Source organism: Pseudorasbora parva, chromosome 4, assembly GCF_024679245.1.
Source record: "Pseudorasbora parva isolate DD20220531a chromosome 4, ASM2467924v1, whole genome shotgun sequence".
Taxonomy (NCBI): Eukaryota; Metazoa; Chordata; class Actinopteri; order Cypriniformes; family Gobionidae; genus Pseudorasbora; species Pseudorasbora parva.
The window spans coordinates 19492976-19516739 of NC_090175.1; the positions used below are offsets into that span (position 1 = coordinate 19492976).

At 36.8% G+C, this 23764-nt stretch overlaps 1 protein-coding gene across 1 annotated transcript; it reads right to left on the bottom strand.

Moving 5' to 3' along the window:
- Positions 1–1657: 1657 nt before the first annotated feature.
- On the bottom strand, positions 1658–23314 carry suclg1 (succinate-CoA ligase GDP/ADP-forming subunit alph). Its single transcript, XM_067441166.1, has 9 exons — positions 23177–23314; positions 21597–21697; positions 15664–15780; positions 15192–15404; positions 13933–13990; positions 10653–10736; positions 10411–10562; positions 5746–5934; positions 1658–1860 (listed from the first exon to the last, which is right to left on the bottom strand). The coding sequence occupies exons 1-9, from the start codon at positions 23208–23210 to the stop codon at positions 1834–1836; spliced, it is 975 nt and encodes a 324-aa protein (XP_067297267.1). The 5' UTR covers positions 23211–23314; the 3' UTR covers positions 1658–1833.
- Positions 23315–23764: the final 450 nt, after the last annotated feature.

The window sequence follows — 23764 nt, forward strand, 5'->3', positions numbered from 1 at the left end:
CTTTAACTACTTCTATTAAAATTAATTTGATTGTGTACAATCATGTTTTCAAAAACCTGTGCATGTAATTACAGCTGTAATTTATTTCTGTAATTATCTATAATTGAGCCTTCCTTCTACCCGTATCCCACATGGTGTTGAGACACCATGGTGCAACTGTATTAAGTACAGAAATAGGTACAAACTAAACTAGTTACTAAGCCCTACAGTGTGAACTTTCTGTTCCAATTTAAAAGAGCTTACGAGCAACTGGTGCGACCCGACTATCCTGGTGAGCACTAATAAGCTCAAGTCTTACATCTAAGAATAAAAGTTGGTACGCAGCCACAAATGTTGCGCCACTGTAGCTTTAGATATCACAGAGTCAGCGAATCTGTGATCATTCTCTCAAAGTATGCGTCCCATTTCCTGTTCGCCACAAAGGCAGACACAGAGATGTGATGCGTGTCATTTCAAGAGCTCATCTCAAGGTTTTATTCCCCTGCTTTTCTTCCTACAGTACAGCTGGAGGGCCGTAACGATACAGTCAGCGTATGATACATTTGGTAGCATTTCCATGCTGACCTCCTCCCACTCATTCCGCACAAATTGGTATTATTGAAATTGGAGCAAACTCGCATTTTCCCGATACAGACAACCTGTGCAACCTCACATAATTGAGGCTGATAAATATGTGATTCAAACTAAGAATATTCATCAACTCTGAGCACTTCTGAAACGCACCTGGCAAGAGAACAAATTTGCATTTTCATTCTTTATCGGAGTAAAATGTGAATGCATGTCATTAGGCAGGAGAGATGCAATTACAGGGCGAAAGGAGAAAGTCCTCCCACACACATTTTACCTTCCAGTGAGGCATGTCAGAATTAATAAACCTGTGTCTGCAAATGAAAATCCTTGCTAAAAGCCCGAGACAGGTGACATGTAGTTTCGCTCTTTCAACGCAAACTAGATTTCAATAATTTGGCCCATTTAGCTCTCCAAATTCTTCATGCTAAAGTGAAAGTTGTCATATGAAAAGGCCAAATAATCCATCTGCCGTCAAATTCGGAACGATACTTTAATGACAACTGAGGACGACAAACATTACCTGACAAATGACGCCTACAGAGCAGCTTTCTAAACCTGTCGTGGCCATCTTCATGTCTATAATTGCAAATGCCACATGAAGAAGACGCAAAAAAATATGAGAAAATATCTATGCTTCCCCCCATCCCCACCCCACATTTAATACAGAAGTTCAGGCAGAGCCCCCCCCGAATTGCAAAAGGAACTCCAAGGCTTTCAATTGCGCAAAATGAGTTCCAGTGCAAAGGGAGAACAGCATTCTGCCATAGAGATTTAGTTCAAAAATCACACATTAGCTCTCACAGAGGGGCGATATATTTATCAAGACTGCCAAAAGGATAACATGCATCTTTCAAGTACACAAACGCCAGAGACGTGCATTGAGCTGCTGTCGGTAAATGGAGCGTAGACAACTTTGGAAATGTAAAAATATATTAACTATTAACTACTACAATGTACAATATAAGAGATATGTTTTCTGTTCCAGAAGGAAAGAGGACATTATCACAAAAAGCAACACATGGCTGACATTGCTCTGAACGTGGCTACAAGGTGGATGTGCTGTACACTTCTAAGACAAAGGCTGTGATGGATTTTGAATTGTTTTTATTTCCTCTGGTGCAAATAAGGAACATGTATTCATAGAATCAGCTGAAAACACAAAGTGTGTGCACGGTTGAGCCTGGAGGAAGGTGCTGGTCTCCAGCAGGGATGAAGGTCCTAAGGCAGGGAGGGCAGTCTGTTTCTTACACTCCCTCTAACATGTTACAACATCCTCCTCTTCTCAAACTCCTGCAGGGAACAGGGAAGTGCAAACAGGGGTCAAACAAACATGATCAGCAAGGGCGGCGAGAGCAGGGTCTGCCTCGAATATGCCCGTAGCAGGGGTCTGTTATGCAGTTAGTTTGTGCGAGTCACCAAAGTTTACTGCTGTGATTGCTAACACTTACTATTATACTGTTAAAAGGGCTCAAATAATCAATAGAGAAAATAAATAAGGTGGATTAAACAAGGAAAATGGAGGGAGACAAAAGACAGGGATGAAAAGAGAAAAGCAACATTAAAGGTGCAGTCTGTAGTATGTAAGAGGATCTATTGACAGAAATGCTATATTATATACATACCTGTTTTCAGTGGTATATAGATCCCTTACATAATGTACCATTATGTTTTTATAACCTCTGAATGAGTCATTTGTATTTACATACACCACGGGTCAACTTACAGTGAAGTCGCCAATTTGCGCCGCCATGTTTCTACAGTAGCCCTAAACGGACAAACTGCTCTACAGAGCGCTAGTCACTCTCTGCTGTCTTAGACCACATATTTGTCATGTGTCAGCCTCCGTAGCTTCTCCATGTGCTTCGAAAGAGAGGGGTGAGCGGCTGCAATTTGCAACTTCACCGCTAGATGCCGCTAAAATATACACACTGCACCTTTAATTGTTTTATGTGCCGATTCTACGATCTAAATCACTGTAAATGAATTTAAGGTTTTATTATTATTAAAACAAAAAGAAAAAATATATTGAACTAATTTAAAAGATAGTTCACCTTAAAAATGTAACCTGTTTAACTATTTATTTCATGGAACACAAAAAGAGAATGTCCAAATTAAAGCGTCATACAGCCAGTCTGTGTTTCTTCATGAGCCACTTCTGCTGTTTGTGTGAACAAATCTGCTTCAGTGATGAACAGTAATAAACCCAAACACAGATCTCATTCTCCACCATATTGCTTGTGATTGAAAACGACAAAGTATGTTATCAGTGTTTAGAGTATTAAATGGATAGTTTACCCAAAAATGAAAAAAAATGAAAGAAAATAAAATGTCCTGGCTCATCCAAGCTTTATAAATGGCAGTAAACGGAGGACGATTTTAAAGATTTTGAAGCCCAAATAGACGATCCATCCCATCATAAACATGATGGATTATGATGGATGGATGGATTTTTTTGAGTTTCAAAATTTCGTCCTCCTTTCACTGCCATTATAAAGCTGGGAAGAGCCATGACATTTTTAATATATCTTGGATTGTATTTGTCTGAAAGAAGAATGTCATACACCTAGGATGGCTTGAGGGCGAGTAAATCATGGGGTGATTTTCATTTTTGGGTGAACTATCCCTTTAATGAACATCATCCTTTGCAGTGTTCACCAAAATCCATCCATCCATCCATCCATCCATCCATCCATCCATCCTTGCTACTCTTACTCTTTTCCATAAAATAAAAAAGGACCGGGGACAAAACATTCTTTTTGTGCTCCACACAAGAAAGGAAATCACGCAGGTTTGAACATGTCTCGAATGTTTTGATATTTTTCACATATTAAGATCAAACGCCACTCTGTTTTGGCATTGCCTGTTGCAATAAATCTTTAATTTGCGAGTTTCTTTAATGTCTTTGTTTAAATTGTGTGTGGCTGTATTCTTTAGGTATCTATGGCATATATTTGTATGTTCATATGAGTAAGTTCCAACTGCTGGAAAGCTATCTGCATTAAACAGGAGATAGCTCTGTGAATCTCAGGATTTGAGGCCATATAAAAGGTTAATCGCACAGGAAAAAGAAAAGCTCTGGGTAAACACATAAAGCTGTGAGAAACGCATTGTATGATACAAAGACAAATGTAGACGGTTCCAGTCAGGAATAGCTATTTACATAGTTAATTTACAAAGGCATACAGCTACAGGGTGATGCATTGTGCTTTTGAAAATGCATTTTCCTCAACTAAGGGTGACGGAATGGTGCATTTCAGAGAGAATTCCCTTATGCAAATGTCATGTTTTAGAAACAAAGATGCTCGGGTCCTTCTGTGAAAATACTTGAAGCTCTACTGCCATCTAATGGTCAAGTAGTGCATTTTCTCCTTCATGCTAATATTGCAGGAAATGGCCTCGAGTAAGAAATTAAGTATTTGGTGTGATTACATCATTAGTAAAGAGAGGGTAAACGAAGGGGAGAATGAATAGTATTTTCCTGTGTTGTATGCAGTAGTACAACAGGTGATTTACAGAATATTCACAATTTATTTGGAAAGAGCTTTGGATAAATGTTAAAGGATTTAAAGTCATCATGAAAATAGATTTAAAACAGCCATTATTTAGTCATTACATCTCTTTAAAACTATTGAGCTTTAAGAGAGATACTTTGCAAAAAAGTTTTTTGGGATTAATAGATTTTTGATACATTTCCATAAATCAGTTAAAATTGTCCATTTACCTCAAGATTTAAAACACTGAATAAAAGGTTTGTTTTTATCATCACTCTCAAATCTTTAGAGAAAGATCTGGCATTTTTTACTCTTTATAATGTCAATATTGTTCAAATTTGAAAATGTATAACTTTATATAAACATAAAAAATAAAGTTGAAAAGTTTGGGATCTGTATTTCTTGTCATTTAAAAAAAAACAATAATATAGTTTTTAAAAGAGTAATATTGTGAAATATAATTTCACAAATATGATGGTAAAGCTGAATTTTCAGCATCATTACGCCAGTGTCACATGATCCTTCAGAAATCATAGTAATAAGCTGATTTGCTGCTCAATTAACATTTCTTATTATCAATGTTGAAAATGTTTGTGCAGATTAATTATTTCTGAAAACCATGCTACATTCTTTCAGGATTCTTTCATGAATATAAAGCTCAAAAGAAAAGTATTTATGAGAAATAGAAATATTTTGTAACATTATTAATATCTTTACTGCCTTTTTTGATCAACATAATGCATCCTTGCTGAATAAAAGTATCAAAATCTTACTGACCTCAAATTTCAACAGTGGTGTGCATCTAATTGTTATTTTTTGTTCTCTAAAAGAAAACATGGTTTGAAATGAAGTCATTTTAAATTTGGTTTGATCAAAATAATGCCAATGCAGAAAAGGTGACATATTTTACTTGGCTATATCATCCAAGCATAAACACAAGGAATAATGAGAGACACTGAAATAAAGGGTTAATATACAGATTTGGGACATCGTAAGTGAAGAGAAACACACTCAACTTTGAGACGTGTGTATGGGTCATCATTATTAAATCGCCAATGAGATAAACACTGACGTATGAACACAAAGGGCTGCAAAATTAACAACCAGCCAGAGTGTTTTTCATCATTACTTCCAATGATTACAAATTAGAATCCAGGGGTGTGGTGGAAGAGGAAAGAAAATGGTATTGATGCGGAGGAAAGAGCGTTTGTTAGCGCTGATAATGAAAGGGTAAAATGATGAATGAGTGTAATACACGCTTTCACTTTTTATACATCTTGTTAAAAGCGCTGGCTGTGATAAATTGAGATAAAGAGGCAAAGCTGCTAACTCGCCAATATAAATGGAGCTTTGTTCATTTTCTCTCTTGCGGTGTAGCTGTCTATTGAATCTCTTACGGTAAAAACTGCTGTGATTTTCTAAGAGGGCCCTTTATATTAGTCAACAGTTTAGCCCACAGAACAGTGAACTTCCCAGAGCCGCACGAAACAATAAATCTACTTTAAAAAGAGTTCTCGGCAAGCTGACCTCACTGTAAGGCTTCAAACTAAAATAAAAAAACGAAAATTTTTGTTTTTTTATAAAAAGAATGTCTTTAATGGCTCACTCTCAGCATGTTTGAGTTTGCAGCTCTGTGGCGACTCTGCCTCTGAGATACAGCTCACACTGAGAGAAACGCTCTCACCTTGAATATGGTGCTGCCCAGCTGAGCCGGAGACATGCTGACGACAACTCCAGCCGACTGCAGGGCGGAGATCTTTTCTTTGGCACCCCCCTTGCCTCCGGCAATGATGGCTCCTGCGTGCCCCATTCTCCTTCCAGGAGGGGCTGTCAGGCCAGCAATGAACGACACCACTGGCTTAGCATTGGCACCCTAAAAAGTTAAAAGACCATTTTAATTAAATGAATACTTGAGTTTGTCTTCCCCCAGTACACTTTTAAAACTTTTATGTTCCCTGTGAAACATTGCGTTCACTTGAAACATTCACTCTTCCCCTAAAAAAAACATTCTGTTTGCTAGCAAAACTTTTGCGTTCCTCCAAGAAAGTTAGCATTTACTTGCAAAAGTTACTTTCACCTTACCTGGTGAGATGTGTTTTGTTCACTCAAAACTTTTGCATTTCGTGAAGTAAAACATTTGTGTTCCCCCAAGAAACGTTGCGCTTGCTCGCAAAACTTATGTGAAAAAACAATATTAGTTGAGGAAAAAGTATATTTTAGTGCTTTTACCATTAAACCTAAAGTTTCTCATACATTTTTCCATTTCCCCTACAGAACTTAGTTTTCAACACTGATAATAATAAGAAATGATTCTTGAAATTACTGAAATAAATACAGCCCTAGTGAGACTTCTTTTATGAAACTTGTTAATCTTGTTAATGAAACTTGTTAATCCATGTTAATCTTGTGTTGCACAATGTACAGTAAAAATGTTTTTGTTTGACCACTGCATTATGGGTATCCATAAAAATAACTATGGACATCATAGTGATGCTAAATAAGGCCTAAAAGAATAATGTTTTCAGACATTTACAGGTGGTGAGTCTCTTTTAATAGACTGGTAAATAAAGATAAGTGCAGGGGCTTTTAGACAGCACATCCTGTGCTCTAAATTGGCATTTAAAAGGGAGGCTGATCAAGGCATCTAATAGCTTGTGTGGGAGTAAGCAGATGGGCAGACAGTGGTTAGAGTCTGTCATTTAATACAATCTCACTTTCATGGAAGGTAATTTGTCATGTCCATGCCAATTAACTGCCATTGCTGAAGGACCATCATGCCCAGGCAGTTTTTGCCTTGTTCCCACCATATTCTGTCCTCATGAATGACATCATAATTGCAGAGTGGGATGTGGGTTGTCGTAATCTCATCTGTGTGGGCCATTTTGACAGCTCCTCTTAGAAAGGATGAAGATATTTGAAGATATATGAGATACTAAGACATTTTACCATTGTATATTTCTGGGTGTTCCTGTGGCAGCTGAGCTATTGCCATCAAGATCAATAGGAATGCTAATGGCTCATTTTCTACGGTATTATAGACCTACTTGGGCTCAAACTAAGCCAGCACTAATTCATACGTGCTCATTAGGATCCTAAACTTCAGGCAATTTTTGCTTTCACTAAAAACTTTAAATGGGATTGAAAACTTGAGGTAGAGACGATGAAATGAATGTGACCGCCAGTCAAAGACAGTCTAACTTAATACTTGATAATCTTCAACTAGCGCTAACATTATAACGCTCCACAGGAGCCGTCTTTGGTTCAAAGCTCAAGCTCTGCTCAAGCTGTTCATGTTCGTGCAGCCGACTGCAGACTAAAGCCTAATCTGGCAAGATTACGAAAATGAGGTAATTATATTTTGCTCATGCACAAAACCTTGAAGAGAATGCTGGAGTGGAACACCATCCTTTCATTTTGTTCTCCTTTTTTGTTGAATGACGATGACTTTCTTAGATACTCCCTAGTCGACCCAACTTTGAGCTTGATTTAGCAGTTACAGGAGTAATACGGTACATCCAAAGCACCAAAATTCTTTCATTATTTACTTGTTGTGAACATTCTTAAAGAATAATCTTTGTGTTCCACAGAAAAACAGCGTACATGCAGCCACATGTAGGTGAGAAAATAATGATGGAATTGTCATTTTAGGATGAGATATCCCTTGAGAAGTGTACAAATTGAATGTATTTTTTACATAAAAATAGATGGAGATATGCAACGGACATGTGCAGAAAACAGAATGTGTCAGGTTTCCATGTTAACCACCGGAAAGCTTCCTTTCGATCAGTCAGCAGCTTCCAATATTGTCACGGTGACTGTGGACTGCAAGTGGATCTTAATGGGCAACATTCCCTAGGTGACAAATGTAAGCAATAAGCAAAAACAAGCATATAGCTGACAAGCACTTGAGAGGAATATTCATATCAATATGCTAATTTGGCTGAAAAGCAATTTTGCTGTTTGCCTTGGCAATTCTGACACAACGACTTACTAGTGCATGCGTGTAGGGAGTTGATAAATTAACAGAAAAGAGGAAAACAGGGTGCTCACGCCATTATTTGCACAATGCCACCGCAGCTAATAAAAAGCAAGTGCCTGATATGGATCCAACAGGAAGTGTGGGGGCGTTTTAATGTGTTGTGACATTATGGGATTGGACCATGAGCCCTTTGTCACAAGAATTGTTTCAAAAGAAAAACAGACGTTTTTCCTAAGCCAGTCTAAAAGGGTTCATACAACAACATAAATCTGACATGACTTTTTCTAGAGCTAATAGTTTACAAGCTCATATATGGATCGCCGCTTTCATTACCGCCTAAAACCTGATGCATCATCCCTGTCCGCACTTCTTAATGAGACCGGCATGTGTTTAACAGTCTGATCAATTCAGGTCTTGTTAACAGTGGCACAGAGTGAAAATTTCATAACTGCCAAATGCTTCTCCCAAGGCTGAATCCACTGCATGAAATGTAGCATGACCACGTATTGATCTCCATTATTCATGGCCAAGGCCACTTTTGGAGCATTCGCTTAAAAACTACCTTGTTGAGGTAATGAGAAAAGTTTACCTGAAAGGACCAATTTCATACAATCCGCAACTAGTCGGCGAGGAATAATTCAATTCTCCCACTAATTTAATTGACAGGCCGGAAAAGCAGAACGTTTCACAGTGCTAATGTTGCACAAAGAACTACATGCTCGCTTTTCTCCAAGTACACAAAAACCTTTAATGGTTTCTGCAACTGTGAAACATCTCAACAATGCTTAAAATTGCAGGTTGACATGTCGCCATTTCAGTTCAATTCAAATGTGGCAACAATAAAAACGAGCACTTTAACAGTCTGATTCACAGGATGGAGAAGAGGTTCTTTGAACACCCAAGCACTAAATGATGCACTTGTACGTGCAGTTAACATATTCAGAGCGACTTGCTTGATTTTCCTGGAATTACCGTACCCCTCCACTGCCTCACTTTCAAACTTGAGTTCCATCTGAATCGCGTCTGGATGTCTGAGTCCCTCTTAAGAAAATGGACTTTTGTGTGTCAGTTTGCTGTACGCAATTTGGCACAATCAGCAAGGCTGAAAATATTCCATGAGTATTCTTTATGCAAACACTTGTTTTTTTGTGTGTTTTTTTTACATCACAGAGAACAATCCTCCCAATGCAAGAGACTTGCTAATGCATCAGCTCTCTCGATGACTCTCAGACTGGAGGAATAAATATGACATGCTTAAATGACAACAAGCTGAAGCTCTGTTAGGAGTGGGGGAGGTTTTTGACTGCAAGTGAAATCTAGTCTGGCTGGTCCAAAGATCGCAGTGAAAACTCTGTAGATTTTCCTTCACAGCCAAAACAGATCAAAGAGCAGCTGGAGGCTGTTTTCTCATTCACAGAAACAATGTGAGCTCAGGGGCGAGTAGCTCCTGTCAGCGAGGATAGAGGAGCTCCATGTGTGGTGAGGATTCATGTTTGTTGGAGAAAGCTGCCAATATCCAGAAGATGAAAAACACTGTGTACTTCCCAAGGGCTAAGAAAAAAAATATGCACCGATTCATGGGTCAAAAACGATTCATAAATGCATATCTGAGTTTGAGTGTGTGTGTGGAAGATCTTCAATCCACAGTTCACAAAAAATGAAATGAATGAATCTGCATCATATTTCAAGTCTTTTGAATTAATTAAATAGCTTTCTGTGATGAACAGACAGAAATATCAAACTTAATTTGCATGTGTTTAAATATGCTATCTAATGTTAATGATGCCAAACATCATCAGTTGTTCTGTCTCATAAAAGAGCATGACATGTTGCATTTGAATATATGAATATTTGAACTGCACTGCTGTGGAGGAAATGGTTAAATCAATTACAACAAAAAAGTTGCCCTATGCCTCACATAAAACTATAATATGGCTTCAGAAGATTTAGGGTATAGTGAAAAAGTCATTTGAATTATTTTTTATCATGTTTTTTTGTCATTTTGGAGATTGGCAGCCCCTAGTCTCTATTCAATGATGATGGATTGAAAAAAAACCATCCTGTCTAACATTTCCTTTTTGACTGACAGAAGGAAGTAAATGGGAATTGGAATAACATGAGGGTGAGTAAATGATGAATCAAGATTAAGTAAGTAGGTCAATTTGGGGGCGAACTATTGCTTTAACTTTACCTGTATATTTAATGTGCATTTAATTTCACTAAAAAAATTTGGCCTCAAAAATAAAATAAAATAATATAAAAATAAAATCAAACACATTTTCTGTAAGTTAACCAACTTAGAAGTTGTAGAAAAAGTTGGAAAGCACAAAGACAGCCTTGTGTTATGTGTGAACATTCGAAGCAGCTTACAGAGTTGTGCTGTTTCAAGTACTCTGCCGCATTCTCTTCTGCATCTCCTCCAATCTCTCCAATCAGAATGATGCCTTCAGTTTTTGGGTCCTTCAAGAACACCTCCAGGCAGTCAATGAAGTTAGTGCCATTAAAAGGGTCTCCACCAATACCTGAAAGAAAAGACACTTTATTCAAAGACCTCTCTGCACTAAACACATTCGGTAGATTTATAATAATGACCGATGGCTAGTTTGCAATACCAATGCACAGCGACTGGCCCAGACCCACTTGGGTTGTCTGATGTACAGCTTCATATGTAAGAGTGCCCGATCTAGATACAATACCTGAGAAAAAAAAAGAGAAGAACAGAGCAAGATGAAGATAAATTGCAAATTTATAATGTAATTTATTTTGTTAATTGAACATATTAAGTTAGTGCCAACTAAATATCAGATAATAAAAAAAACACTTCAGTAACAATTTAAATTTGCGCAGGTTCAAAATATGATCAATTAATAGGTACATAATGTAATTAGCTGACGGCCCTAAATCTAATACATCACAGTGTGAGTCTCTACTTTCCTCCCCATTGATCACGTGTTATGTAGATCATACACTCTTAGAAGAAACATGTTTTTATTTCCATGTAAACATACATTATCACAAGAAAAAAAAAACTAAATAACATTAAACACGACAGTATTATGCAATCATAATAGACGTCATTCACTACCCTCCTCCTCATTAATTTTTTAAGTTAGACATCAACCTTCTTAGTATTCCTCAATCAATACATTGATTGAGGAATACTAAAATACACAATTAAAAGGGTCTCCTAATATACTAAAATACACAATACATTGATTGAGGAATACTTAAATACACAACATAACAAGAAAAAAAAAAAAATATATTTAAATGGCTGTTTTCCACTCGTATTTTGTCAAAATTGTATAGGGTCGCTAATGACCTACGGTGTGTAAGACTATACGTCTATTTTTTTCCCACAATGATAAATTAATCTAGCCTAGAAATCTAGACGCACCCTAGCGGCAGCACATCTAATCTGCCCGCAAGTGTCGTCTAGCAACTCTCAATACCATTCTGAGCTGTAATCCCCAAACTCTTGTCGGGCCAATCACATTGTTTATAGAGGCCATAATGACGACGGCCGAGTTGCGTTTGCGTGCTTCTAGTAAACACAGAACCTGGCGAACGGTGGGCTATCAGCTTTGACCGTGACTCTGGAAGACTTTGAGTTAAGCTTTTCTTTGAGAAATGAAAAAAGAACGGCACTGAAGTCATTCTTAAAAAGGGAAGATGTGTTCAGAGTTTTGCCGACCGGATATGGCGAATGTTTAACGAGCTCCTTTTCACCTTCGTTGCTCTGGTTGGTTTTAGCGCTATCCTATCGTGTGCAGAGGAAGCTTGAAAGACAACAGTTTAACCCGCCCCTCGGATTTGAGCCCTGTCAATGGTGAGTTTCCAGACCAAACATCTTGATGTGGGTCTGGCTTGTCAGGGTAAAATTAATCTATAATGACAAAATAGGTACAATTCACCTTTATTCCACAAGGCGGCAATGTCTGATATGGAATGATGAAGTGACGTTTCACTGAGTTACCACCGACATCAAATAATAATTATTATAATCTGCAAAATTTGAAATGGCTCAGTGATTTACAGCAGAGAGCAAGTACTAAACACAATCGAATATTAGTGTCAATGTCACTTGATGATGGACGAGCTCAAGCAGCTGTCAGTGATCAAAATATTGATTTTGAAGCAGCTGAAAATGAGTTTGGAGAATATGCATGAGATCGCGAATATGAGTCAGATACTGAATGTACTGGTAAACAAGCTCTGACGAAGACATATGATGATGGTATAAAACATCTGCTCAAACTGAATCCTTCAAAGCTCCAAAAGATAATGAAATATGTTTTATTTTATTATTCTGTAATTGTTACTCTAACATCAGGAGTTTCTATACATTGTCGCAACAGGTAGAGATCTATCCTATTAAATATAGATCCTGGTCGCCAAGAATGTTTGGGGAAACAGTCATGCATTTAAGGGTTAAGAGTGCAATTTCCTGTCTCCACAATATTCTAGAGAGCAAAATGTAAAAAATGTATTGCTATTTCATATATTCTGAGTTTTTTACTCTGTTTAAGACTTGGATTCCCATGCTAAACATGGAGAAAGTTTCAAAAAATAAGTTTGATAGTTTGAGTATATCTGTGCCAAAAATATCCCCCGCAGTTTCTCACAAGTTTCAGAAAGTGTTTTTTTGTTCTTTTCTTTTTTTTTCTTTTTCGAGAATGGACCTACGCGACGTCAACAAGGGTGGAATTTCACCTTTTGAAAGGACTTCACAAAATCAACAGTATTACCAAAGAAGTGTGTTTTTTTTTTTTTGTCAGGACAAGACAACCCTGCTCAGCTTCCCAAAGAACCCAGCGTTAAGGGGACAGTGGAGAGTTTGTGTGTTTGTTTGTTCCCTGCATTTCAGCGATGACTGTTTTATAAACAAGGCCCAGTTCAACTCCCGATTTTCAGATCGTATAATGCTGAAAGATGGAGCGTTCCAAACAATAAAGGTTCACGGTCAAGCTTTGGAACCGCAGACGGTGAGTAATACTGCTTCAAATGTCTGTGTGTTGTTGGCTATCGGTGTGTAAGCACACATCAAGTAAACAACATGAACGTATAGCTTGTGACTCTTTAGCTCCGCCCACAGGATACACCTCCAGCTGCTCTGGTTTTATTTGGTAAGACGCAGCATAGTGTATCTGTCTTTTATAAATATGATAAAACTAAAGACTTTTTCGGAGATATAAAGGATGCAATACTACTCTACAGGTACTCAAGATTGACATGAGATTGACAGAAACTGTGTGTGCACTTTTGCTGCTCTCAGTTCTGTTCCTTATGCCCAATGAAACCAGGGGGCAACTAGATTTGCTAAATAAGCACAAAAAAAGTATTTACATTTAACTAAATGTTAAATGTAACTCAATAGGAAAACAGTACTGGAAAAGGCCAATTTCAGCTGAACCATTTCCAGATAGACGAAATCACAACGCTTATTACAGGAACAGGCACCCAGCTCATCTCTAAGTACTATTTTTCAAAGCTCCTCAAAAACCTGTGGCATCTGTCTAGTGATGTGACTTGAGACGGCACAGCCCTGCAGTTTAAAATTCCTTGACAGAGCACTGATGAGAAGTTATCTGCACCACTCTCTTTTCAGCAGTCTGAACACTGCGTTACAGAGTTCATGTTTGAGGATGCATCATCCTCCTTGACATGGTGAGACACTCTTACAAATCCCACATGTTAAAAAGGGTCCATTTCGAATCGAGACCTCTGTCTGATTCTTCTTTTATGATGTGAAGGCAGGAGGAACATTTCAAGGATCTTTTAAGATTCTATTCAGTCAGCATGTGAGCTCCACCAGTGTTAAACTCTTCTGAAAAGATGACAGAGCGAGTTTACTTTGTAATAAAGACAGGTGTCATCCAGTAGAGCTCTTACCAACTCTTCCTTTCTTGTGGATGTGTCCAGGCATGATCCCAATTTTGCACTCGCCAGGCTGCAAGTATAGGGGGAAAAAAACACCAAGTTTGGGTCATGAACTGGCTTTTTTTTATTTTTATACTGTTGTCTGAGGTTAACTTACTAATCCAGTTAGAAACAAGATGGTAGCAGAGAGGTGACCACACACACTTTACGAAAATGATGATTTGATGACTTTGATGATTTGAAGTTGATAAAATCATACAAGCTTGATCACCAAGGAATTATTTTTGTGACTGAACTAATACGAAATTCAACCACTTCTCCCTCTCTACAAATCAATGTTCTAACTGAATGAATTAAAGTAATAAGGACATTTTTGGCAAACTGGTGATGACTTGGGCTCATTTAGTCCACAGTAAGCAGGCTCTTAAATATATCACTAGTGTGGCACTAACCACAACAAACATACAGTAGTGGCCAAAAGTGAAGTCTGGAGAGAATATTTGTTTTCAATTACTCTACATGTTTTATATATAAATACATACAAGGTTATGTATTCATGTATGTATGCATGTATTCATGTACACACACACACACACACACACACACACACACACACACACACACACACAAAATAAGGAAAACCTGTTAAAAACTGTTTTCTATTTCAATATATTTTAATACATTTCATATTAGTATTAATGTTGAAAATAGTTGCAATGCTTAATATTTCTGAATCTAAGATTCTTTAGTGAATCAAAAAGTCCAAAGTAATAGCATTTATTTAAAATAGAAATAATTGGTAACATTAAAAATGTCTTTACTGTCACTTTTTATAAATTCTAACCTGCCCTTGCTGAATAAAAGTATTTATTATTCTTTTTAAAAAATTGTCAAGAAACTTTTAAAGGGTAGTGTATACCGACCACTTTTCTTAATCCAAACAATTCCAGTGTCTCAACCTGAACCTGCAGTTGAATATCCTGATTCATTTGCCACATTACGCATGTAAAATGGGTTGTAAAAGTGTTTCAGGTTGATTTTAAACTGGATAGATTTTTTGCAGAGTTTAAAATTGAATAGGGAAATAAAAAAGTGTCTTTTTTGTGTTAAAACAAAATCTACAATTTTGCTAACTTCAACCATAGGACTTCTCTTCAAAACATACAGCAACTTTAACTACAGCATTGCATATGCTCTGTTAGTTAGAATTATGTTTTGTGTGGGTGCAAATAATGATACATAAAAAGAAATAGCACAAATGTAGCTCTCACGTTAATGACACCGGGACAGTTGGGGCCAACGAGGCGGGTCTTGTTCTGGCGGAGCAGCTTGTGTTTGACCCGCACCATGTCCTGCTGAGGGATTCCCTCTGTGATACAGACTGCTAGTGGCATCTCTGCGTCAATTGCTTCAATGATGGCTGCTGCAGCGAAAGGGGGCGGCACGTAGATCACAGTGGCTTCTGCCCCTGTGCCATCTTTAGCCTAAAAACAAATAAAGAATAATTCACAGAACAACAAAAATAGTTGGTCAAACGGTTGCAGTTGGAGTTGGGCTTTATCTGAAAGTGTTTAAACTGATAAAGATTAAACAAACAGCCTCTGGCCTTTAACAGTTGTTACGGTTGGTACTTTCTCTAAATAAGTCCCCTTAAAGGGCCCCTAGTACCCTCAGAGAATCACCAACTGTCCAAAAAGTAACAGCGGCTCACAGGAGACTGTCAGCAGGCACACAGGCCATTACCTCCTTGACAGAGTTGAAGACTGGCAGACCCAGGTGTGTTTTGCCCCCCTTGCCTGGGGACACTCCTCCTACTAACTGAGAACCATAGTCCAATGACTGCTGACTGTGAAAGGTGCCCTAGAGACAGAGAGAGAAAAGAGAGATCTTTCAATGAAGGAAAGAGAAGAATTTGGCGTAGCCTGCTTGTATAAACATTAAAAGCATCACGTCATAAAGAAAAAAGAAAAACCTAAGTTTCCTTATGAGTATAGAAGATCTTGATATACTATGAAAAACTGTGAAAACTAAAAAAAAAAAAGTCTAAGACACACTATTTTATACCCTGTCCGAAAGAATTGTTGAAACGGATCTACTCAAACTTCACAGGCAAATACGATTATTCTTAAACACCAAATACCAAACACCAAAAGAACTAAAGATATGAGTAAAGTGTATGAAAGTTCACTAAACCTTAAGCCATGTCTGAAGCACTTGTTCTTCAGCAAATCTTGGCAGTAGACGGAATGAAACATGATCATTGTTTAATTTGATCTTAACCATTAATGCAGCATAATTTTTTGATAGTTTTGTGACCGGCCTGCACAACAATTTAGGTGATGTACACTTTTCCAAAACCTGCTAATAAAGAGTTCACGTTTGTACTGAACTCAAAAGCAAACCCGCTGCCAGACCAAGTCAGAGCAAAGTGCAAATGTGGCATTTATCAAAGGCAGAAGGAAAAAAAAAAAGTTGTTACCTGAAGTGTTCAAAAAATGTCAGAGTGGATGAAAATAGGCTTTTTATACAAATTGACCAAAAAAAAGTATCGAAATAATAGACAGTGTACAGCAAATGAGCTTCTAAAATTAAATTAAATTTTTATTAAATTAAAATCCTGGACCAAATAAAGACCCTAAATACAACAAAAACCTAGTCACAATACAGTTTACTAATGAAAATGCACAGAATAAAACTAACATAACTATGTATAACTAACATGTGCCACTGCTGAAATACAAAACCATTAAAAAAAGAAACATGATTGTGTGTAATGGTCATGCATAGCATATTTTAGGCACAATTACATGGTTGCTTTTGCAAAACTTTCAGTATGTGGATAAATCAGTTCACATTTAGCTCTGTTATTAAATTACTGACTAAATGTAAAGAGACTAATATGGGACATGACATATATAATTTCCCTGCCTGCAGCCCAGAACATAGTCTCACAAATGCACTTTCATTATGTGAAGCACTTAAAATCAATGAATGCTGTAAAAGAAAACTGTATCAGTAAAATACAATTTCCCCATGATTAGAGATTTGAACACTCTGTGGAAATGGCAAACCACAAACTTTAACCTCCCTTTCCCGCTATGTCCATGTTAATTATTACAAATTATTTTGAAACATCATCGCAGATAAGTCCAAAGGTAAGGGTCGCCAGTACCATGTCAATATCTACAACTGTAACGGTCTAAATATAATTAGAAAGAATGAGGAAACCAGGCACGTTTTCGATCCATTTCCCCCCTGAGCGTCCCCTTGCCAACTTTTCTACCATCATTTGTTCTCATGCTTTCATTAACGCTGAAGTGCTGAGCTAACTTTGCCGTTTTTCCTGCACGCTGCCTCCGTTAACAGTATAGCGATTAATTTGAGCTATGGTTTGCTTATGTAGCCGAACAGCAAAGTTAATACGCCGAGATGACACTCTAGTCATTTCTCATACCCTTCTAATTATAATGAGTGTTCATTAAAACTTCATCTAATAACCCTTTATTATGGTAAAGAGTCGTTTGAAAGAGGGTGAAGGAGAGTTAGAGAAATGCAATGAGAGATTGGAAATAAATCAAAGGGGTGAGAAAAGCAAGGTTATTGGCTACTGTAGCCAGCAGATTTAGCATAAAGGGCCTAATGGCAAATGTCAAGAACAATTGTGTCTGTCGCTCCTCATTCAATAATATAAAACATGAAAGGATGTTATATTTAAAACCCAACACGTGTAACAATATTCTTTAAATGTCATATTTTTAAATTCTTTATTTTATTATGGATTGTATACATGTATAGTGCCCCATTATGCTATTTAAAGGCTCCTAATGTTGTTTTGGTTTCCTATAGTAGGTTTACATGTATTCAAAAGGTCAAAAACACTTTAATTTTCTTCATGGATGTGGATTCTCGACATGTCAACAACGCAAACCAAACTCTTCCAGGCCTCAGCTACAACTACAGTGTTTTCTGAGGGCGAGTCGAATGGGGTGCATTCCATTCAAAAGGGTCCCTGCTCCCTGAGCACGGTATATCAGCTGAAGTGGACTTCACTGACAATAATTGCTCATTTGGAATGATTATGATATAACATGAATTATTAATATTGTCATTTACTTTCACATTTAAAATCATATAAGCATATACATTTACAAAACACACAGTATGGGTCTAGAAATATATAATTAAAACATCCTCCATTAGTTTTATTAGTTTACATATACCTGTAGGCTGTTGACTAACAGATTTGAAGCTGCACCTGTCATCCAATATGAAAACATATTTTGAGTTGGTTAACTATGTATAAATGTATTTTTAATCAATGGTCTTTGTAGCGGTCTTATCTTGTGCTCTTTCTTTTACAAGCACAGCTGCATAGCAAACATTACTGAGGTAAATAAATGTAAAATATTTTTTTACATTTAAAAAATATATATACAGCTGTCAGCTGCTTCTAAAGACTTAATTGGTTTACATATTCATAAAATATAATATGGAAATGTAACAGTTAATGCCATAACCATTCATAAATAATCTAGTATAATAACTATGAATGTTCACATGCATTCGTGAACTCATCCATCGCAGAGCTGTTTAAAAATGACTCTCCTCTAACGGCTCTGCTCCATCGTTAGTTCAGACAGGTGCTGCGACGCGCAATGACAGTTGGGTGATTTTTACTCTCCACTTCCTGTGAAGTGATGTATTGATGGTCCCTTCTTGCCTGTGCCATTTGCAGTACCCTTCGAACTGAACATGTTCGCTCCCTTTGGATTGGAATCTCACTTAAGATGGCCGAATACCATGTAAAGTCTACTTCGCAGTCCACTTACGGTCAAATGGAACCATGGTTTGAGGGCAGCCAATGTAGACCATAGGCTGGCATTATGAAAAAATTGTTACTTGGGTATGAAACAAAAAGTGAGAATAGAATTGTTGACGACTCGTTTTAGAAGACAACTTTATTTGTTGTGGACTTTGATCTTAAAAACTTTACAGACATTTTACATTCACAAACAGCTATATTACACACTACATGAAAGGTTACATTCAAAAATATTCCCACTTATTTTGGGTTTTTTTGGGCATCAAAAAGCACTTTGTATTTAAATGTTGTAGCCCACATAATCACAAACAAGGAAGACAGACTGACCACCGTAGCCTTAAAACGATGTGCCAAAATTAGAAATGCCTTTTTGGGTTTCATGAGCATGCAGGCTTTACACCCACCTCATCAGATTCATCTGTGTTCTGTGGCTCACAGTTTCCAAAACCTGATTATCCACTTTTTAATATTTTGGGTTAAATAAAACTTTGGCTTTTTTTTAATTGGCAGAATGTGTTGCATGATGTCAATTACCATAAAAAAGTGTCAAAACAACATTTAATGTTTTTTTTTTATATTAGTTCAGTTGCTGAGACTTTGAATATCAAAAGTAACATTTTACTTAACAAGTAAGATTTTTGGATGGTAAGCACTAGGAGTCTGCGAAACTGACAAAAAATAAATTCTCTCTCAATATTTTCTCGATAAGTATAATTAGACAATATTTTGCTAAGCATGTTATTGTGTTGGTACCTTTGGCAGGTTAAGGACAGCTGACTCCTGAAGTTTATGATATACATATTCTGTGTTGTTCACAGCAGTGACAGAAAACATCTTTTCCAAAACATTTAAATAGATTTTTAAGGGCATTTTTTCCTTTTATCAGTTAAAAAAAAGAAGAAGCTATTTATTTGCATGCATCACCTTTTGTGTCAATTTCATACATTTCATAAAAAGACCATCTCACTAAAGTGGTTCTACAAAAAAATTTATGAAACGACAAGAATAGTTTTGGCCGCAAATTCTTTTATTAAAATAACAACTTTATTCAACAAGCCTCTGACGTGAATTCACGAAGCACCACAACGCATGTGCGAGAATATGACGTAGAGCCCTTCATTTCACAGCTTTGATAAGGCACTTTTACTTGCACTTATTCATTTCTCATGGTAGAATTCAACAGCTTAGATATGGCGCATCTTCCTCTGCTTGAGTTCCATGCTTCCGCTGGCTCTATGTCAGATTCTCATGCAAGCGACGTGGTGCTTCTTGAGTTCCCGTCAGAGGCCCACACGGAAGACAAGAACTTGTTTAATAACTATAATCTTTTTATTACATTTTTTGCACACAAAAAACTTTTTTTTGTCACTGCATAAAATGATTGTAGAACCTCTGTAGTGAGATGGACTTTTTAACGACGACTTTAGTGCCTTATATGGGTCATGACACAACATCCTCATTTGTGTTTTAAAGATGAACGGAGGTCTTACAGGTGTCGAACGACATGAGTCCGTAATTAATGACAACATTTTCATTTTTGGGGGAATTAAAGGGTTCAGCAAATTGGTTCATGATTCAGATTGCATGTCAAACTGCCAAACTGCTGAAATCACGTAACATTGGCGAACCGAATCATGAATCAATACGCTGATTCACGACCGTTTGAATCTTTATTTGAAGTTTGAAAACAAATGCGGAAGAGAAGACAATGCTTCTAATGAACTAACTGATGTCACATATGGACTATGATGATGTTTTTATTCACTTTCTGGACATGGACAGTATAGTGTGCCTACTCTTAGATACACTCTAGGACTAAATATAAAATATCTTAAACTGTGTCTGGAGATGAACGGAGGTCTTACAGGTTGGAACAACATTAGGGTGAGTCATTAAAGACATAAATTTCATTTTTGGGTGAACTAACCCTTTAACCCTTGAATCTATCTTAATCACTGAATCATTGATTCAACCGATTTGTTCAAAAAGCTGATTCACTCAGTAAGGTAAAACCTCAATGTGTTTTTTAGAGAAGCAATTACAGTTCTGTGGCTTTGTTTTGAGCTATTTTTGATATTAATATTATCATCATCATGCTGATACCTGGAGAAAAACTGCCCTTTGTGTGATATTTATTAACTATATTTAATTATATAAATATAGACATCCACGCAGGGAAAGCGTGCACTCTAAAAGCACTAGTCTAATCTACAAGACTACCCAGTAAACCAGAATATTCTGGGAACCAAAAATTGTTAACTTGTTACACATAGTGTGTGTGTGGTGTGGGATATACACAATAATGTCATATCGCACACTGTTAAAATAACAATTATGATATTGTCGCAGATGATTTATAATTGCACATCATTAGTAGACATGCTATAAATAGCCTAATGTTCAGTGGAATTTTATTCATGCATAAACAGCATAGACTAAAAGATTATTTTTTTTTAAAGTGCCCTATCATCCACACAGATGGCATGTTTACATGTTGTAGTTTTTTCAAAATAAATGCTACCAGAGCTAAAATGTGACATCAGAGAAGCGCTAATTCTGGTCACTGATTTCAGCTTTTTAAAACTAAAAAAAATAATAAAAAAAAATAAAAATTGAATTTGTTTGCGGAAATTGAATTTTTCGGTTGCACAAATGTCAGTGCATCAATACATTTGACGATCAAGTTCAAAATACAGTAAAATTTCCTGTAATTGCTCAGCCAGTTTCCCGTCTTTCAAGTACCCCACAGCCAATGAGACAGCACTTCAATCAGTAACTAAATGAATCCAAACCTTTTCACATATTTGGGCAGAAATGCAGGGTGTATTGGGGAACATAGTCTGGGGCAACACACCTGTTTTCCTGTGAAGCCTTGACAGATGACCTTAGTGTTCTTGGTGATGTAAAGGTTATTCCTGTTACCAGTATAACAGTGTCTCACTCCAGCCTGCTGCACTGCAAATACAAAGACAACAGCAGTGGCATAAGAAGAAATGATCAATAAATACACATTTTTTGACATTCTTGGTGAAGTATGCATGACAAAATGCTGCTGTTTCTATAAATATTACATTTCATTATGTGTCCAAAACACCTGCAGTTTATTTATGAGCATCACACTAAATGCAATATCAACTTGGTAGCTACATTAGTAAACTTAGTTTAGGCGAAAGAAGTTGTTGGCTTCTCTTTCACATTGCTCTATACATGCCCTACTTGGTCTGATGTCCAAAGGTCATGCTGCCTCGACCTCAAATAGTTCAGAAATAAGACACATTGTTGGAATGACAGTAGTTGCAAAGCACCAAAAATTCTAATGTGTTTATCAGTGATGATCATCAAACAGTTTAGACTCTTGAATGACAAACAGAACTTGAAGAAATATAGTATTGATCACAGCTGACAGAATTAAAGAATCCATCCACATTTCTCTAGGTTAAAGTTCACTTCAACCAATCACACACCAGGGGTTTTCAATCTTTTAGATGCCCTGCCCCCCAATCCTAAAATGTAAAAGGTAGGTATATATTTTCATGCATAAAGACTACATTTATTAGTTTAATTTAATGCCACGTCAGCATCTAAGGCTATTTTCATGGCAAAAAATACAAAACCCTATCATACTACTCAAAGGCAAAACTAATTTGTTTGCCTTCCTAAAGATGTGAAATAACTGCATATTACATTACACTGTCATTTAATTAAGATCACAATTTACAGTTAAGAAAAAGCACAGTATGGAGTATATCAGACTGATAGGGAAGTTAGTCAACACTGCTTTCTGTTCAGCTGGAGTGAAAAAGTCCATTATTGACAGACAATTGAATTTCACAAGACTGAAAGAGTTTAAGCAAGTTTCAAACGTGTCAACACCATTTCACAGACACTATAAAATGCTCTGACCATTTTGATTTTCTACATTATTATTATTGTAGAAAAAAGCACAAACAATGAAATACAAGCAACCGTACACCTACATAATCACAATATTCCTCATGTACTGTCAACACGAGTTTAACAGATTTATAAAGAACATTGTCATCCTAGTTGAAGAAATACGCAATATTGACCATAACTGTAGCAGAGTCTGTCCCTTACAACATAAATAAGCATTAAGTTATATCAAATGATAGTGCTCCTTTCAGTCTGCTATTCAACGTTTTCCATACATCACTATTACAAAGTAACGTTACAGAAATTTTAAAAAGACACGTTTACAAGTAAAGGTCACCGGTTCATAAGTTCACTGTTAAATGTTACGTTTGGGTGCTGAAAACCCCAACACAACAGCATTAGCATTAGCTGACTGTGTGTGTTTAATCAAAATACAGAGCAATCAATTACTCTTACGTTTACAATAGCTGCTGGAACAACGTCACAGCAAAGACAGAGATGTGTTTAAAAAGTAATGACATTCGTGTTAGTTTTACTTACAGAGCAACCGGGCAAACAACCTGCTATGAGACATCTTCGGTCATTCACCAATGACACCGGACAGACATGGACCTAATCGTCAGCGTGCGTAGTGGTCCTGCTAGATGCCTGAAGAGATATAAGTTAATCGCCTTCGTTCGAGGTAAACAACATTTTAAACACACAATAGCATTACATGCGACTTTAGAAATTAATTTAACTTTGTATTTAAATTTAATCCACGAGAACGGGCATTTTGTGCTTAAAAGCGCAAGGAATTCTGGGCAATGCTGTGCTATAAAAGAAAAAAAAAGAAAAGAAAGGATTATTTGCCGTACAACACAACTAAAATAAAGTGACATAATTTCCTTTTAAATTTAGTGGAAAACAGTTCAAATGAAAATAAATAAGAAGACAGAAATACATCTTGTGAGCACATGGCCAGTCTATGATCCACATGATTGCAAAAATAAATATGTATTAGCTTCCATTTTCTTTTCACAATCACCGGAATGTTTGTGAATTGTATTGGTTGTGATAAAACTACTAATGATTAATTATTTTGTATGTCACTGTACAGACAATTTGTCTACAAAATAATTAATCATT

Excerpts from the sequence above, each read along its gene's own strand:
- suclg1 (XM_067441166.1), bottom strand. The coding sequence starts at position 23,210 with ATGTCTCATAGCAGGTTGTTTGCCCGGTTGCTCT. Across the intron at positions 13,991-15,191 it reads ACTGTCCCGGTGTCATTAAC|CCTGGCGAGTGCAAAATTGG; the intron begins GTGAGAGCTACA and ends CTATACTTGCAG. Across the intron at positions 5,935-10,410 it reads ACTTGAAACAGCACAACTCT|GGTGCCAATGCTAAGCCAGT; the intron begins GTAAGCTGCTTC and ends TTAACTTTTTAG.